At 45.3% G+C, this 18,731-nt stretch overlaps 1 protein-coding gene across 2 annotated transcripts in view; it reads right to left on the bottom strand.

Moving 5' to 3' along the window:
• SESN3 (sestrin 3) overlaps positions 1 to 18,731 on the bottom strand; it is an 87,687-nt gene that overhangs the window by 6,314 nt on the left and 62,642 nt on the right. For both annotated transcript variants that reach the window (XM_061628794.1, XM_061628795.1), the window contains exons 4-6: positions 17,352 to 17,534; positions 13,524 to 13,760; positions 9,443 to 9,587 (exon numbers count right to left, since the gene is read on the bottom strand). In XM_061628794.1, coding sequence (XP_061484778.1) covers positions 9,443 to 9,587; positions 13,524 to 13,760; positions 17,352 to 17,534 — 565 coding nt within the window. The remainder of the gene's footprint in view (positions 1 to 9,442; positions 9,588 to 13,523; positions 13,761 to 17,351; positions 17,535 to 18,731) is intronic.

The raw sequence follows: 18,731 nt of genomic DNA, 5'->3' as shown, positions 1-18,731 counted from the left end.
GCTCTTGGGCCTTCCCATTCTGTGCACAGAACCTTAAAAGTGAATAGGACATTATGCACTCAGGGCCTAGTTAAGCAAGCTGTGCTCCACGATGCTGGCCTAGGACCTAGGAGACCAGGGTTCAAATCCCCACTCAGTTATGAAGCTCACTGGGTGACTTAGAGCCAGTTGCAGCCTCACAGTCTAAACTGCCTCACAGAGTTGTTGCAAAAGTAAAACAGGGAGGGGAAGAACCAGGTACGCCAACTTGAGCTCCTTAGAGGGGTTACAGATGTAACAACAAACAAATAGTACTACCTCTCCCCCACAGGGATAGATGGACCAACAAAGCAGAGCTTACTTGTGTGGACACTGACACACAAAGGCCTCAATTCACAGTAAAGGTTGTGTGTGGCAGAAGTGTGTGCACGTAAGCCCTAGATTCGCTCCCTCCCCATGCAGCATGTACAAGCTGCAAGCCACAGTCATGCCTCAATCAGCCCTTAGGATCAATAATACGGTATACGGTTGGAACCTTTAAGGCTTTAATAATATGGTTTAATAATATGGTTGGAACCTTTAAGGCTGTTAATCCCCTAGGTCTAGACACACAACCGGACTTTCTTCCGAATAGGTGTATGTAGGTAGGATTGCATTCCTCTAGTCTGAGTTAGTCGAGCCTAAATCCCTCGACAATAACAGGGTTAGGGAGCCGCTCTCAACTTCTCCTCGGATCATCGGGCGGCAGAGCCCAACATTATAAGAAATTAGAGAGTAGTCCCATTGAACTGATCCCTAAGTGGCGCTCCCGCTTCGAAGTAAACGTGCCTAGCCTTGCGCTCGATTCTACGCACACACGCAGACGTAAGCTGGGCAGTTCAGTAACGTATGTTCAGGAACCTTTTGTCTCCTCCTATTCCAGTTAAAGGCCCTGTTTTGCAATACATGGAAGATTCCTTCCCCCCCCCAAAAATAAAAAAGTCTTAACGCTTGGGCGGCAATCCTGTGCCTATATACTAAGAGGTATGCCCCGTTGAACTCCAATAGTCTAGTCCTCTTCGTTTCAATGGTTTGGGAGTCTGGCTTCGATCTTTACTCCGGAGTAAGTGATTAGGTCCGCTTCCCAGTGCCAAGGCCAAGGAGGGCCAAGTCCAGTTTTGCGGACTTCGCTGCTCCCGAGTCCTTCCTATGGAAGTCTCAATAGTTGGTGCCCTTAAGTCAAGGAACCTAGCTGGATTTACCGTGGTCTTCACCCTGCTCCTACGCCTCCCATTGCTTTCAGTGAAACTTCGGTAAGCAACCTGGGCCAGCAGCCCTGTACACATCTCCTAGGAATAAGAGCGCCGCAGAAGACGGCCAGGCCGGGAGAGGCCGTGGACGCCGTTGGACCGGCGGTGGCTGAGGAGCGCCGCGGGGGGCGACTGGAGTTTGGGCGTGGCCTGTCTCCCTGTTTTGGTGGAGTAGAGTCGACAGGCGACAGCGGAGGGGCGTTGTGGGAATGGTTGAGTTGTGGAGCGACCCGGATTATGTGTTGCCCACCGGTCCCTTGCAGTGCGCATAAGGGAAGGAAGAAGACTGCTTGGGAATAGAATTTTGTAGAGAGGAGGATAATAACGGTTGTTAACCCGTGGGAGGGTTGGGAGATTCTGTTGAGCCCAGATAAGAGAGGACATGTGCTTGGCGGAGGTTTCGGTGGGGAGGGTGGGGGGCCACGACGTTAAGAGGCTAGGCGGCAGATGCCGGATAGGCGTGAGGGGCAGGCCAGGCCAGTTTCGGGGAACAAGGAATAGATGTTTAATATCCATTCCACGTTCTGGGCCTGCTCACCACCAGAAGATAACTGGGGGAGGTGCAGCTCCAACCAATCTTCGACTGCTGCTGTGTAATGCCAGGTCTGTGGTACAGAAAACATCTCTCATCCATGACATGATCATGGATGAAAACGCAGACCTGGTGTGCATTACGGAGACCTGGCTGGATGAGGCCTCAGCTCCTGTGCTTGAGGCCATGTGTCCAGCCGGTTTTCGATACGCGCAGCAGCCGAGGATTGGTAGGCGGGGAGGGGGAGTGGCAGTTATTTATCGGAGGTCCTTGATTTTCGCCAGACCCCCTCTCCATGAGACCAAGTTTGTTGATTGCGTGTACTGGAGGTTGGGCCCTAAGGGCAGTTTAGGGATTCTCCTTGTGTACCGCCCACCCCGCTGCACAGCTGACTCCCTGACCGAGGTGTTGGAGGCCGTCTCGGCTGTGCGGGTTCTTTCCCCCAACCTTTTGGTTTTGGGGGATTTTAACCTGCATGCCGAGGCGGCTCTCATAGGAGCCCCTCGGGATTTCATGGAAACCATGACTTCCTGGGAACTGCACCTTAGTAATTTTGGGCCCACCCATGTAGCCGGTCATGCTCTTGACCTTGTATTTGTCTCGGGAGGGGGAGGTAGTGCTCTGAAAATGGGGATTATTTCTTCAGACCCCGTGTCATGGTCAGATCACTATTTGGTGAAAATGGACCTCCTATTGCCGCACACCCTCCACAGGGGACAGGGACCTATTAGGATGGTCCGCCCCAGACGCCTGATGGAACCATTAGGATTCCTGAATGTGCTGGGAGATTTGGAGCTGACCGAAGACCGCCCAGTCGAAACCCTGGTGACAGAGTGGAATAGAGAGATCGCCGGGGCAATAGACCGGGTGGCCCCGAAACATCCTCTCCCCCTGAATAGAGCTCAAACCACGCCATGGTACACACCACAGTTGCGGGGTTTGAGGCAGGAGGTGAGACGACTAGAACGCCGGTGGCGGAAATCTCGCTCAGAAGACGATCGGACACGGGTTAGAGCAGCAATAGCGGCCTACCAAGTGGCAACAAAGGCAGCAAAGAGGGGTTTCTTTGCTGCCTCTATTGCATCGGCAGAATGTTGTCCCAGGAGGTTGTTCCAAGTGGTCCGGAGCCTGGTCGGTCCAGTTGCGCAGGAACCCTTGGAGCACTCTAAAGCCTCCTGTGACGCATTTGCGAAACATTTTGCTGATAAAATCGATCGCCTGAAGAGTTCGATTCCGTACGCCGTGGACACAGGAAGCGGGCCAGAGATGATCAGTTGCGATCCGGTCCAGTGGGATCGGTTTCAGCCTCTTTCCTCTGAGGAAGTGGACAAGGTGCTCTCTACTGTGAGACCGACCACCTGTTTGTTTGATCCTTGCCCCACATGGCTCATTGTCAGCTGTAAAGAGAGACTGAGCGAAGGGATCAAGGTGGTGGTAAATGCCTCCTTGGAAGAGGGGGCACTGCCATCTGCTCTCAAGGAGGCGGTAATAAAGCCCATCTTAAAAAAGCCCTCCTTGGATCCCCAAGATTTGAATAACTTTCGCCCAGTCTCCAATTTACCATTTTTGGGCAAGGTGATCGAACGTGTGGTGGCCAAACAGCTACAGGCACACTTGGAGGAAGCAGATTATTTAGATCCGTTCCAATCGGGCTTCAGGACTGGATATGGAACTGAAACAGCCTTGGTCGCTCTGGTGGATGATTTGAGGAGGGCGTTGGATAGGGGTGAATACTCATTCCTCGTCCTCCTGGATCTCTCTGCGGCTTTTGATACCGTCGACCACGGTATCCTTTTGGATCGCCTGGAGAGAATGGGAATTGGGGGCACTGTGTTACAATGGTTCCGATCCTATCTCTCTGACAGACACCAATGAGTGGCATTGGGGGAGGAGGTTTCAGACCCTTGGCCTCTTAATTGTGGTGTGCCACAGGGTTCTATCCTCTCTCCCATGCTATTTAACATCTATGTAAAGCCGCTGGGGGCCATCATCAGGAGATTTGGGCTGCAGTGCCACCAATATGCGGATGACACTCAGCTCTATCTCTCATTTAAGTCCTCACCGGAGTTGGCTGTGGAGACTATTTCCAAGTGCCTGGAGTCTGTAAGTGAATGGATGGGAGGTAATAGGCTGAAACTGAACCCTGACAAGACCGAGGTACTGCTTGTGGGAGAAGAGAAGATTGGGAGATATTGACCTGGTGCTGAATGGGGTTAATTTGCCCCTGAAGGACCAGGTTCGCAGCCTCGGGGTCATTCTTGACTCCCAGCTGTCCATGGAGGCTCAGGTATCAGCAGTGAGCCGGGCAGCTTGGTATCAATTACATCTGATACAGAGGCTGCGACCCTATCTTCCGGTTCATCTGCTCCCGCGGGTAGTGCATGCCCTGGTCTCCTCTCGCTTAGACTACTGTAATGCGCTCTACGTTGGACTACCCTTGAAGACGGTCTGGAAATTACAGCTGGTACGGTTGATTAAGATCACATCACCCCAGTGCTTGAAGATCTGCACTGGTTACCAGTTGTTTACCGAGCCCAATTCAAGGTGTTGGAGTTAACCTTTAAAGCCCTATACGGTTTCGGTCCAGTGTATCTAAAGGAGCGCCTCCAGCATCACCAAGTATGCCGCCTGACGAGATCAGCCTCTCAAGACCTTCTCTCGGTCCCACCAGTTAAAACAGCTAGACTGGTGCGGACCAGAGAGAGGGCATTCTCGGTTGTGGCCCCCACCCTCTGGAACTCTCTGCCATATGACCTACGCCATGTCCCCTCCTTGGTAGGTTTCCGCCAAGGACTAAAAACTTGGCTGTTTCAGCGGGCATACAGAATCCCTGGTTAATTTTAATTCTACAGTGTACAGATGTGGGTAAATTGAATATGTTATAATTGTATTTATATGTGTATTTTAAATTTTAATTATGTACGCCGCCTAGAGTGGCTGTTCATTCAGCCAGATAGGCGGCCTAAAAATAAAATTTTATTATTATTATTATTATTATACATAGGTAAACTTAACTATTTTCTCCAAACAATACACCTCAACTGAGCTGTGACCTCAGGCTCAGCTGTTCACAAATACCAACACCACTCCCCCCCCCCCCCAGCTGCTACCACGATGGGAATCAATTCCTGATAACTATGACGTATTTGGGGATGGCGTAAGTCATATGTTCTCTTATCCAGAAGAATGCATTCTGCCGGGCAAACAGGATGACTATCTAAACCAGTCCGAAGGGAACAAGGGAACAGTCCCTAGAGAAGGACAGAGATGCTTTCGCAGAGAACTATTCTGTATGTCAAACAGAAAGCCAGTCATACAAATGTCAGAGATGTCACAGACAGAGCAAATCTGGAAATAACCCCCGCCAGCCATGTTGGATTGGTAAGGGACAAATAATGGCTTGTACCACCCTGGCCATGCATACTGTGGGAGATCAGATACTCTGAAAAGAAAAAATCCAGTCAATCCAGTCCTACTAATTAGAGCCATTTGGGTACGGCTAAAGAGTTCAGCTATGTACTGATCAGCTATGATTTATTTCTTTATTATTTAATTTATATCCCGCCTTTCCTCCCAGCAGGTGCCCAGGGCGGCTATACAACCAAGCACCATAGAAGAACTTCAGCAATACCAATACTAAGGCAGGCAAATTGCCCATCTCATCGCCTCCTGCCTGCCAAGTGATAAGATGGCATGAGTGCATTAACTACACTTTCAGAAACCTGATCACGGCAAAGTTACTGCAGGTGACCTTGATATTCCACCTTGGCTCACTTTCAGGAGCCCTAATGAGGACGGGTGGGGAACCCATTTATTTATTAAATGTACAGTGCCTTGCAAAAGTAATTAGACCCCTGACCAATACGCTCATATTACTGAATTACCAATGGTACATTGTAATTTCGTTCTGTATATTTTATCTTGAAACACTGAACCTCAATTGTAAGATGACATTGGAAAATGTTCGTAAGAAACATAAAAGGACAAAACAAAAAAGGACACATACAGGAAGTGGAAAGAAGGCCAGGCTACAAAGGCAGGTATCACGGAACTGCAGGGATGGTGTCAGGAAGGCTAAAGCTGAGAATGAGCTGAGGTTAGCGAGGGATGCTAAAAGCAACAAAAAAGCTTTCTTCAGGTACGTCCATAGTAAAAGACAGAGAAAAGAAATGGTGGCACAGCTACTCAATGAGGATGGAAAAATGGTAAGTGCTCAATTCCTACTTCGGCTCAGTCTTCTCCCAAAAGAGGGTCTATGACCCTCCCAGGAAACATGAAGTAGAAGGGGCAGGACTGGAGCTTGAAATTGATAGACAAATGGTCAAGGAATACCTAATCACTTTGAACAAGTTCAAATTGGAGGGCCCGATAAACTGCATCCTAGAGTATTGAAGGAACTGGCTAAAGAACTCTCAGAACCACTTATCTTTGCAAAATCATGGAGGACTGGTGAAGTGCCAGATGACTGGAGGACAGCTAATGTTGTCCCTATCTTCAAAAAGGGCAAAAAAGGAGGAACTGGGCAACTACAGCTCAGTCAGCCTAACATCATCAGGCTGCATCAATTGAAATTGATCCCAAGATGTTGCGGCAGATGTTACACTGGACACCTCACTTGGGACTACAGTAGATGTAGATGGGGCATCAAGATTGCTACAGAGGTGAGCAACTTTACCCTTTACTTTACCCTTGAAGTGACTTGCAAACTTTATCCTTGAAACAACTTTACCCTTGAAGTGCCTTGTAAACAATTCATGGTGGGCTTCTGAACTTTCCCTGTGTTTACTCCTAGCACCTTAAAAAATATTATCAGTTGATCCAAGGCTGCCTTTCTTCTGGGCTCATTAGCCAATCAAACCATAAATCTGTGTGGGAAGAAACCAACCTGGCAATAACCCAAAAAGGTTCTTAGTACAGTTTAAAAAATCTAAGCTGCTGAGCCTGGACTTGTCCTTTGGTTTCTAATTCCCTCAATCTGTTCTGGAGCAATGCAGACAGAGGTCCATGCCTGCTTTCTTTCTTTTTTTTACAAGAAAGTTGTTAAGACACGAACTGTAAGGGATGAAAGTGTTTCTAACTAATGTGCCTTGGTTGCCTTTGAAATTTTAACATTTGAAACCTTCCTTTCTAAGAGGCCTGAGGAATTTTTAGTCCAAAGAAATAAACAGAAAGGACCACTTTCTAACCGTTCAAATTTGAGTTTGTAAAATTGTTTCAGCCACCAGTCACTTTGAAAATCTAAAACCTTTTGGGATGTCTTACATGTTAACTTTTCAAGTGTCACATGGGAGTCAAGAATAGCTTCAACACATGAGTGTTTGGGGCTGATGGGACATTTTGCTCTAGGAATCTGCTAGAATTCCAACCAATTTGGATCTGGTACCAAACTTTCCATTAATTTGCTTGTTCTCTATAGTTGCAGATCGGATTTTTATGTAGAGATTTTCCGAAGCTATTTTCGTGAACAGATTTTAAAAATTGCCTCTAAAATATTGATATTAAGAACGATAATTTTATCGATATCAATGTTTCCTTTCATCTACTGATTTTTCCTTTCAAAATACCTATATTAATATCAAAATTTCTGTGAGGGGAAAAAAGAGAATAGTAAAGGTCAAGGTCCACTCAGCCTTCCATCCATTCATGGCCGGTAAAATGAGTACCGGCATATGCTGGGGGGTAAAGAAAGGCCGGGGATGGAACTGGCAATCCCACCCCATATATACGGTCTGCCTTGTAAACGTTGCAAGACGTCACCCTAAGAGTCGGAAACGACTTGCACTATAAGTGCAGGGACACCTTTACCTTTTAAAAGCATTGAACTTGAATCAATGAACTTGAATCAATACCAGCTTGTTAGGTCAAGAGAATGCTTTCGAACTGTCACTGGCCAACAGATCCCATCCCCATTTTTGTCTTCAACGACTGCAGGCCAACCTTGTATTTGCTTTCCACAAGATTGCCCTAACAACGACTGCATTTAATGCATCACCCAATTAGCTCCATGGTGGGCTAAACTGTGACACACATGAAAACATGGGATGGTATTCAATGCCAGCCCCACTCAGAGTAGACCCACTGAAGTTAATAGACATGACTAGGGATGGGTAAGAATTCTGCTGATTCTGGATTTAGCATCAGATTTTTCAATAGTCCACATATTCTCCACCTTCGCACAGTAATTCTGTTTGCTCTGAACTTCAGCAGTTTTCCAACACCAGATTTTTTCCTCTCAAAGGGTTCCCTCAAATATATTGTTCTTTTATTGATTTGTCTCATAGCACAGCAATACAGGTCTCTCTCTCTCTGTCTGTGCCCCTGTCTCTACTCGAATAATCCAATCTCCAAGCGGAAGCAAGCAAGCCCAGTCTGGCTCATGTTAAGGACTCAGGGTTTGCCAAGGGGGGGGGCACCGAAAGCTGCATTCCTCCTTTTCTTTCCAAAAGGAAAACAGCCAGTCTCTGCTAACATGAAAACTGACCAGCCTCAGTCACAGAGGAGGAGGCAGAAGCAGCAAAGACGGTTTCCTTTATCAATATTTTATTTCATTTATCGACCTTTCAAAATATCGATATTTTAAACGAAAATATCAATATTAATATATTTTGGGGGAGAGAAAAAATCGGACTGGTAAAAGTAGTGGATAGCAAACAATAATGAACTTAAATCAATACTGCCTGCTAGGTCAATGGAACACTTTCTAAGTGGCACCGGCCAATGGATCCTTTCCCTAGACATTGCCAACTTAAGTTCAATGAGTCTACTCTAAGCAAGACTCAGTTGAATACAACCCACAGGACTCAAACAACACAGACCCTAAGGCAGGCTGTGTGTGTCAGATTCAAATCAGACACAAGTCCAAATTCTCCGCCCAGAAAATGCCCAAGAGTCCACATCTATAATGTTTCACTAATAAATGTTAACTCCACCAAGCCATCGTTCTACTTTGGACAGTAAAATTTGAAAACTGATAAGCATTTCACCTGCAGCTCTGCCAGGTTCTCAGTCCTTAAACCTATGTAGCACAAATGCAAGTGCAAAAAGAAAAAAAGGTATTTTCTATAAGCACATTTGTCTATAAGTTCCCAGGGCACCAGGAGAAACATTCCTGCTCTTAAAACAGGCATACAAGTAACCAAAGATGGTTCAATAATTCATGTCAAGTGTAGTAGGGCCACCTCTGAAACCAAAACTAAACCTAAAACTAAAGGGCCCAGTATCACTCCTGCCCTAAGAGTTATTTACATATGCAAGGAAGTCTCTGTGGATCAGCTTTCTGGAGACTGCATTGCTTTGCATGGTTAAGCAGCCTGAAGGATGTTCCAAAACTCTCTGCATGCTTCTTTTTTAACAGCAGCATGTCAGAAAGAAAGCTAGGCAAGCTACTTTTTTATGGGCAAGGGATTGTTTTCATACATAAGAGCATTCAAACAGGCAGCCTCCCACCAAAGAGCTACAGTTCCACTCCCAAAAAACTGGATTTCTCTGCATGTGTAACTTGCCCCCAAGCAATCATTGCATCAGAAAATGAAATGATTGTTTTCCTTTTCAGCCCTTTTTATCTAATTTATTTTTTTCCTCTTCAGCAATACATCTAGAAACTGGATTCAATTAAAGAGACTGAAATGACAGGGAGCAGTACCTTCAGTGACAACTAGGAGGCTCTCCGTCTTTTCCTTTTCAAAGCGAGTATCCATTTCCTCCTGAGAGGCCTCCTCGTCCTCCTCCTCCTGCAGCCTCTTCATTCTATCCATCAGGGCCTCCAGCTCACTCAAAGAATCCGAGATCTAGAAACACATCACCCAAGTTAGGGGAGGTACTACAAGTTGTAAGACTAAAAGCTTCTTAAAGGCAACATTACTCAAACTTTATATAACGGTACTCCCCTTCAGCACTGAACAGATCACTAGCCCCCTCCAAGTTCCATACTCAACATTTGGGAGGGGGGAGGGAACACTCAGGTCTTTGCATTGCATACAGTAGCAAATTTAAAATTGTACCAAGCAAGATTCATTGCCCACCCAAATCATGCAAATGCTCTTGTTCTGGACTAGCTAGAAACTACCTTTCTGTTTTAAAATGAAAGCAGAGATTCTCAGGAAGCTCGGTTTTGAGTCCAGTACCACTTTGTGTGTTTTAAAAAAAATGCTCCCACAGATGTGCAGCATTCCCCACAAGCCCTGGCCAAACCCAGCTAGTTCTAGCACCAGGTTCTTCCCCCTCAGTTCCAATCTCATATGCTGTTGTGTATTTGCCAGCCCAGCCCCTATGATCACATAATGGAGTCACTTTTGCCCTCTTTCTACTTGTATCATATCGCAAACATATGTTGGATAATGGAACAGACCAAGGAATTTCAGAAGGAAATCACCCTCTGCTTTATAGATTACAGCAAAGCCTTTCACTGTGTAGATCATGAAAAACTATGGAATGCTTTAAAAGAAATGGGGGTGCCACAGCATCTGAATGTCCTGATGCGCAACCTATACTCTGGGCAAGAGGCTACTGTAAGGACAGAATATGGAGAAACCAATTGGTTCCCAATCGGAAAGGGTGTGAGACAGGGGTGTATTTTATCACCCTATTTGTTTAATCTGTACGCAGAACGTATCATACGGAAAGTGGGATTGGACCAAGATGAAGGAGGTGTGAAAATTGGAGGGAGAAATATCAATAATTTAAGATACCATACTACTAGCAGAAACTAGTAATGATTTGAAATGAATGCTGATGAAAGTTAAAGAGGAAAGCACAAAAGCAGGACTACAGCTGAACATCAAGAAGACGAAAGTAATGACAACAGATTTATGCAACTTTAAAGTTGACCACGAGGACACTGAACTTGTCAAGGATTATCAATACCTTGGCACAGTCATTTACCAAAATGGAGATAATAGTCAAGAAATCAGAAGAAGGCTAGGAATGGAGAGGGCAGGTATGAGAGAACTAGAAAAGGTCCTCAAATGCATAGATGTATCACTGATCACAGGATCATTCAGACCATGGTATTGCGAATCTCTATGTATGGATGTGAACGTTGGACAGTGAGAAAAGCGGATAAGAGAAAAATCAACTCCTTTGAAATGTGGTGTTGGAGGAGAGCTGTGCGCATACCATGGACTGCAAAAAAGACAAATAATTGGGTGGGAAAAACAGAAGGGAGTAGAAAAAGAGGAAGGCCAACAATAGATGGATTGATTCCATAAAGGAAGCCATAGACCTGAACTTACAAGATCTGAACAGGGTGGTTCATGACAGGTGCTCTTGGAGGTCACTGATTCATAGGGTCGCCATAAGTCGTAATCGACTTGAAGGCACGTAACAACAACAAAGAACAAATTAAACCAGAACTACCACTAGAAACTAAAATGATGAAACTGAGGTTATCATACTTTGGACACATAATGACACATGCTATTGGAGGTTGCTGATTCATTTGTTGTTGTTGCTATGTGCCTTCAAGTCGATTACGACTTATGGCAACCCTATGAATCAGTGACCTCCAATAGCATCTGTCATGAACCACCCTGTTCAGATCTTGTAAGTGCAGGTCTGTGGCTTTCTTTATGGAATCAATCCATCTATTGTTTGGTCTTCCTTTTTTTCTACTCCCTTCTGTTTGTCTTTTCTAGTGAAACATGTCTCATCATTATGTGTCCGAAGTATGATAACCTCAGTTTCATCATTTTAGCTTCTAGTGACAGTTCTGGTTTAATTTGTTCTGACACCCAATTTTGTCGTTTTCGCAGTCCATGGTATGCACAAAGTCATAATCGATTTGAAGGCATGTAACAACAACAAATTTGCCCTCTTTCTACTTGTATCACACTAAGCCAGCCAAATCAAGGACATCTGAATGCTCCTTTTTAGTATCCCAGTGAAATTGTGACACATCATTTGAGAAAGCCAGAGTAGGTAAGCCACCACTACGACAAGAAAATTATTCATTCTCTTTCTCTGCTGATATTTCATAAATGTAAGTGCATGATTTATGTGGCTGGCAGAATCCTTGGTAAGTAATATAAAGGTCATCTTAAAAAGAAAGTAATTTCTGGTTTTCTGAGAGAATGCTAGAACTCTTTCTAACTCCTTCTTCTAGAAAGCTTTATCGTTTAGGCCTGTAGAAAAAGAACAGGCTCCAGTTGAACCAGGATGGAACCAGACTGTTGGCACTTAAAATTAAAAAGGTGGCAGAGCAGTTTTTAAACTGATTACAGAGGGAAAGCCAACAGGAGGTGCAAAACATCTGGTCATCCCTCAGGGATGAAGTCAAAAATGTTAATGACTCTCAAAATGAGTAAGAAGAACTAAGCACTGAAAGAGCAAGGGCTCACTATAGCAAATAAAAAAGGCCAAAGCACCATGTGCCAAAGACACTTGGAGAGTGACACCGCTTATAGGTGTTTATATGGCAATACTACAAACCTCCAAGTCAAGATGGGCAAGCTGGAGTGCTTGGTCTTAAGCGAGCATGATGGAAACCCAGCAAAAAGGAGAGAACCAGTTAGATGAACCTGAGTCCCGTTGAAATCAGTGTGGAAAATGAAGTCCAATTGATTTCAATGGGAAATAAGTGCAACTCACTTAGTCTGGATCCCACTCGCCACGTCTTAATCAACATGTATATGATACAGATACATGCAACAGGGAGCTGAGCTTGGCTATGTCTACCTGCTGCATGTGTGTGCAGTGATAAGGAGGATAAGGCTATCAATGCCTACTAGCCACAACAGCCATAATCTACCTCCACTGTCAGAAGCAGCATGCCTTGGAATAACAGTTTCTGTGAATGACAAGTAAAGAGAGCATTGTTGCATGCAGGTCCTGACTGCAAGCCTCTCATAGTTATCTGATTCATTACTGCAATAACAGGTTGCTGGACTAGATAGCCCTTGGGTCTGTTTCAGCAGAACTCTTCTTATGCTCTTTTTTTTCTTTTTGCACTGCAAGTCCATATGTGCATCCATAGCTGAACTTAAAAGTACTTTCAAAAAGTTATCCTTGTCAATCCCCGAAGTTTAGGCAGGTTTCTCTCAGGCCCGTACAGGACTTCAACCAGGAGCTTCCCTGTTCATGCAATCCTCTCCCTAGTGCTGAGCCATCTGAGGCCACAGAGTAGAGGGGAAAGGGGTAATAATGTCCTCTCATGTTCTGGCATGGCTCTGCCCTTCCAGGAAGCCCATTGGTTCCTTCTGACTTCCAATGGCTTAAGTGATTTCAGACGCAAGCTCCGACATTGCCTGGGCAAAGACTTTGGCTGTTACTGAGACTGCCAGTCAGTTTGCTGGTTCCAAAGATGGCACCAGGGGAAAAAATTGGGAGGGGGGAAGGGAGGAGGAAAGTGGCATTCTGGGGGAAGAGGGAAGTTTTGCCACACTTAGATTTCTGCAAGAGGAAGAACAATGTATTTCATATTAGTGTTGCATCTGTATTCTAGCACTGATTCCTATCCCCGGAGCAGACATCTCAACTCCCACTCTGTTCTCCAACTGACTTGCCTTTCCATTGACCTCCCTTTTGGATCTGCCCCAGCACTCCACTCTACTCTGATGCCAATTCTTCTGGGGTTTGCACTTCATCTCCCTATTTCCTAGCCCTGACAAACATAGGAGGAAATTGATATCTCAACCACAAGAAGAAAATTTCCCTCACCCACCCACCTCCAACCCCTTACAAAAAAAGCAAGATGAGCAAAATGGGAATAAAAATCTAGCAACGCTAACCCCAAAGTTGTTACTTGTGAGGGACGCATTTTGGATATTGTTGTCGTTGGCAAGATCACAGACGCAGAAGTTGTTAACCGATATGAGCCTGTAGCCATTCGAGGCATCAAGATCTCTCTCTGGATTGATGCCACTACCAAAGACAAAGCTTGCCAAGGCGTGGTAGTGTGCCAAGAGGACCACAGCATGCACCAGCTCAGGAAGAGACCAATTATTTTCCCCCGTCTTGACAAGTTTCTGGAACAAAAAACCCCCCAAAATGCGAATATGTTAGATACAGACACAGGAAGGAGACAGAATATTCTAATAGAAAGGAGATGATAGTTATACAGTCTCTTCCGAGTTTCCATTTTGATAGGGGTACGTTGGGAGCACCAGAAGGCTACCAAGTCTTGGTCTCCAATGCAAGGAGGCACTCCTAAGGCACTAGCACCCTTTCCCAACCCCTCTGCTGGGCAACAGATGGGGAAGGGGCTTAGTTCAGTGGTAGAACATCAGCTTGGATGCAGAAGGTCCCAGGTTCAATCCCCGGCATCTCCAAGGAGGGCTGGGAATGTCCCCTGTCTGAAACTCTGGAGGGCCACTGCCAGTCAGTGTAGACAATACTGAGCTAGAGGAGCAGAGGTCTGACTTGGTATAAGGCAACTTCCTATGTTGTTTAGAGCTCTTGCGCCCTTAATCAGGATTGTATCCGGGACAGAATTAAAAAACAAAACAGTGTCTTCTGTCTCTCCCTACCAATGTTTGAGTAAAAATGACAACCTTTCATAAAATCATAGAAGAGTAGAGTTGGAAGGGGGCTATAAGGCCATCAAGTCCAACCCCCTGCTCAATGCAGGAATCCAAATTAAAGCATACCCGACAGGTGGCTGTGCAGCAGCCTCTTGAAGGCCTCCAGTGTTGGAGAGCCCACTACACCCAAGGTCATTGGTTCCATTGTTGTACAAGTCTAACAGATAGGATGTTTTTCCTGATATTCAGCTGAAATTTGGCTTCCTGCCCCTCGAGCCAATTATTCCACATCCTGCACTCTGGGATGATAGAGAAGAGATCCTGGTTCTCCTCTGTGTGACAACCTTTCAGGTACTTGAAGAGTGCTATCATATCTCCTCTCAGTCTTCTCTTCTCAAGGCTAAACATGCCCAGTTCTTTCAATCTCTCCCCATAGAGCTTTGTTTTCAGTCGCCTGATCATCCTTTTTGCCCTCCCCTGAACTTGTTCCAGTTTGTCTGCATCATTCTTAAAGTGCGGTGTTCAGAACTGGATGCAGACCTCAAGATGAGGCCTAACCAGTGCCGAATAGAGTGGAACTAGTAGTTCACACAATTTGGAAACTATACTTCTGTAGCCTAAAACAGTGTTTGCCTTTTTTGCAGCCACATTGCACGATTGTCTCATATTCAGCTTGCGATCAACAACAATTCCAAGATCCTTCTTGCACGTAGTATTGCTGAGCCAATTATCCCCTATCTTATGATTGTGCACTTGGTTTCTTTTTCCTAGGTGCAGAACTTTGCTCTTATCCCCGTTAAATTTCGTTCTGCTGTTTTAAACCACTTTCCTTAGAAAAGCTCAAAGGAGCTTACATAGGGTTCCCAGACTCCATGCCATAAAGCAGGCTCACGGCAGAAGAAAGTCCCTGCAAATCAATTGCTATAAGTAACTCCACCAAACAAGCCCAAGCCAAATTCAGCAGGTAAAAGTGAAAAAACAAAGGTTAAAAGAACACCACAGCATAACCTCTAGCCAATTTCTTCCTGGCTGCAAACTCAGAAATTAGTCAGACTTAGTTTGTAAGCAAAATCCAACTGGCATTATGGTTTTCATAACACAAGTGTGGGGAACCTTTCCCCTTTCAGATGTTGCTGAACTACAGCTCCCATCAGCTGCAGCAAGCACGGTCAGTGGCCAGGGATGATGGGAGGTGTAGTTCAGCAACATTTGGACAGCCAAAGGTTCATAGAATCATAGAAGAGTAGAGTTGGAAGGGGCCTATAAGGCCATCAAGTCCAACCCCCTGCTCAATGCAGGAATCCAAATGAAAGCATTCCCGACAGATGGCTGTCCAGCTGCCTCTTGAAGGCCTCCAGTGTCAGAGAGCCCACTACCTCTCTAGGTAATTGGTTCCATTGTCGTATGTCTCTAACAGGAAGATTTTCCTGATGTCCAGTCGAAATCTGGCTAATCTGAGCCCATTATTCCATATCCTGCACTCTATCATAAGATATCTCATTCTCTTCAGTGTAATTTGCATACAGTAGCATGCCCCTTATTCGAACAGCCCCTGCCCCCCAGATATAATGTGACTAGGAGGTTGAATCAAGGCAGGAGGCGTCTTCTCTTCTCTTGGCCCAGGCCTGGAAATCTTTATACTTCTCTAACTCCTCCCTCTCTAGTACCCCACTGATAGAACACCAGGAAGAAAAGCCCTGATGGCTCTTGAGAAATGTAGGCCCCCTCCAGAGATCTTTTTTATTGTGCATTCATGAATATTTGTGCTTAGGATGGTATCAGGGCAGTTACATACATGTTTTCAACATGCTTGTGCACGCAAATATTTCGGGGTGGACATACTGCTTCATTTACAATTGGTGCATGTCCCATAGCTTCCTGCTGAAATCTGGTAACTTTTTATGCCACTGATTTTCAAAGTGGGGGAGGTTGTCCTGCTTTCATTGTGCTACAGAGCAAGAGTGCCCCTCCGGATGGCATTAACACAGTAACACTGGAGAAGCAGTGGAATGACATGTGGACGGTCCAGTATAAATCCAGCACTAATGTACTATCACTGAGTCAATGACATGTTGCAGAATACACCCACAAAAAATCCCACTATTCTGGAGGGGCTCCTAGTCACCTGGGAAAGAGTACAATTTTCATTTGAGAGGGAAGGGGTAACTCTCACTTCCCCTAACACTTTAGGCACACTCATGTGTGTGTGCGTGCGTGCATTTTAGCAGAGTCCCTTGAAAAGCAGTAACAAAATCTAACCACAAAAAAAGGCTTCCTGGTTATGTTTGTGTGAGTTGGCATAAATCAAGAAAAGCAGGTGTTTATAGATTCACTAGACTGAACGTCTACGGCAGAATGGCATCCGAGAGCAAGAGTGGGCATCAAATCTCCTTCCGTCAGGGAATCTTTTCCACAATGACTTATCTGCCAAGGAATTCCAGGATACTGGGATACGTTCTAAGGCACATGGTTTGTTCATTTGTGGCAACAGCTAGTCCTGTTGAGCCTCACTGCTGACCCTTGTGCATTGAGGGCCAAACTACACATTACACGTAAACAGACAAACTCTTTTACCTCCCCCTCCCAGGGAAAGCCATAGGTCTGTGGCAGAGCATCTGCTTTGTGAACAGAAGGGCCAGGTTCAATCCCTGGCATCTCCTCCTGCCTGAAACACTGGAGAGCCGCTGTAAGTCAAGGTGAGCTAGATGCACCAATGGCCTTATTAGTTAGAAAGCAGCTTCCCATGTATCATGCCCTGGGATGATGGCTCAGCAGCAGAGCCAATGCTTTGCATGCGAGAGGTCCCAGCTTCAATCCCCAGCATTTCCAGGTAGGGCTGGAAGAGACTTATCTCTGTCTGGAAGGTAATGGAGAGGCAGAGAAACTATTTTCTCCAACTCCTACTGTATTTCTTGACTCAATGTCCCCTTGTACTCATTGACAGAAAGATAGGACAAAGCAGCCAGTCAACTGCGCCACAACAAAATCTCAAATGAGAATCCAGCCTTCCCAGACCCAATTGCCTGAACACACACAAACATAGCAATAATTGACACATACGCAAATACTAAGGTATTTCTAATTTCTAATGAATACCTGAATGTGCTCTTTCGAAAGTAGCCAAGGTCGATGTGCAAGAAGCTTGTTGATTTCATTCAGGTTTTTCAGTCTTTGCGGAACATATTCCAAGCCATTCAGCCATTCTGGTATCCCTCCAGTCTTCAGGAACTCATCCACATGCATGTTTATTAGATAGGAACACTGGTGCCTGGCAGCAGCCTGGAGTTGAAAAGAAAGATGAAGTTGAGCTAGTCTAAAGGTGCCGGTTTTTCTTGGGGGAGGAAGGAGGGTTAGCCTGCAAGCATAGGCACGAGAGAGAAAAATACACTTTCGATAAGGTGGAGAAGCATGCATTAAACCCATACAAAATGGCTGGAAGTAATTTCAGTTTATTGTCTTTGACAGAAAGGCAGATGATAGAGCAACAAACCTGTTTTTAAAAGACATGTGTAATCCATGAATATAATCAAGTTATAAGTGTCTGTGGTCATGTGAATCTTGAACATCTGCAAGTGTGCTGTACAAGGACTGAGCATTAGCAAAGGAGAGCGGCCAAGTCAATCAGAGTTCTGAACTCAGAAGTCCCAAGTTCAAATCTTGCCATGAATTCACTATGTAATCTTAGGACAGCCACCATCTTTCAGCCTCAGCCCTCCCATCTGCAATATGGGGATAAGAATATTGATTCTTATAGGGCTGCTGCACAGTCGCAGGTGACATACTAATATATGTGAAATACTCTGAACACTTGAATGCTAAAAACTATATGTTAACTACTGCAGGACTTGGCTTTCTCAGAACTAAGGCTTGCATTTTATTTATTTTAATGGAAACTTAAAGAAGAGGTGGTATGTTGTAGTAGCTCAGCTGCTAAGCTTGGATAGGAGGAACTCAAGTTCAAATGCTTACTGTCCCATGAAGCTTTCTGGGCAATCTTCGGTAAATCGCCTCTCAGCCTAACCTACCTCATAGAGCTATAGTATGGATAACAGCGGGATGAGTGCCCTTGATATGCCACCCTACAGGATGGTGGAATACAAATGTAACAAAACAAAGCACACTTCAAGGTAACACAGCAGTGCTTGGGAAGCGCCTGTAGGTTTCTTGCAACCCAGATTTTGCAAAATGCAAGTGAAATTCTTCAAAAAAGTAAGACCAGGGTAGGAAACCTTTTTCAGCCAGACAACCACATTCCCTTCTGGGGGCCACATGCAGGCAGGTCCAGAGGCAAAAAGTGGAAGGAGCAACCAATGTACATTTTACCTTTGCACAACAGGCTAGTTTCTAACACACTTCCACATTCCTCTCTATCCTCTGTTCTGACAAGCAAGAGGATTATCAGAGCTCATGGACACATTCCAGTCAGGCAACACACAGAAAAACACTCGGGATGCAAACCAGGGCCAGTGTGGCCTG

Source organism: Rhineura floridana, chromosome 5 (assembly GCF_030035675.1).
Source record: "Rhineura floridana isolate rRhiFlo1 chromosome 5, rRhiFlo1.hap2, whole genome shotgun sequence".
Classification (NCBI taxonomy): Eukaryota; Metazoa; Chordata; class Lepidosauria; order Squamata; family Rhineuridae; genus Rhineura; species Rhineura floridana.
This window is presented reverse-complemented; position numbering and strand designations above follow the sequence as displayed.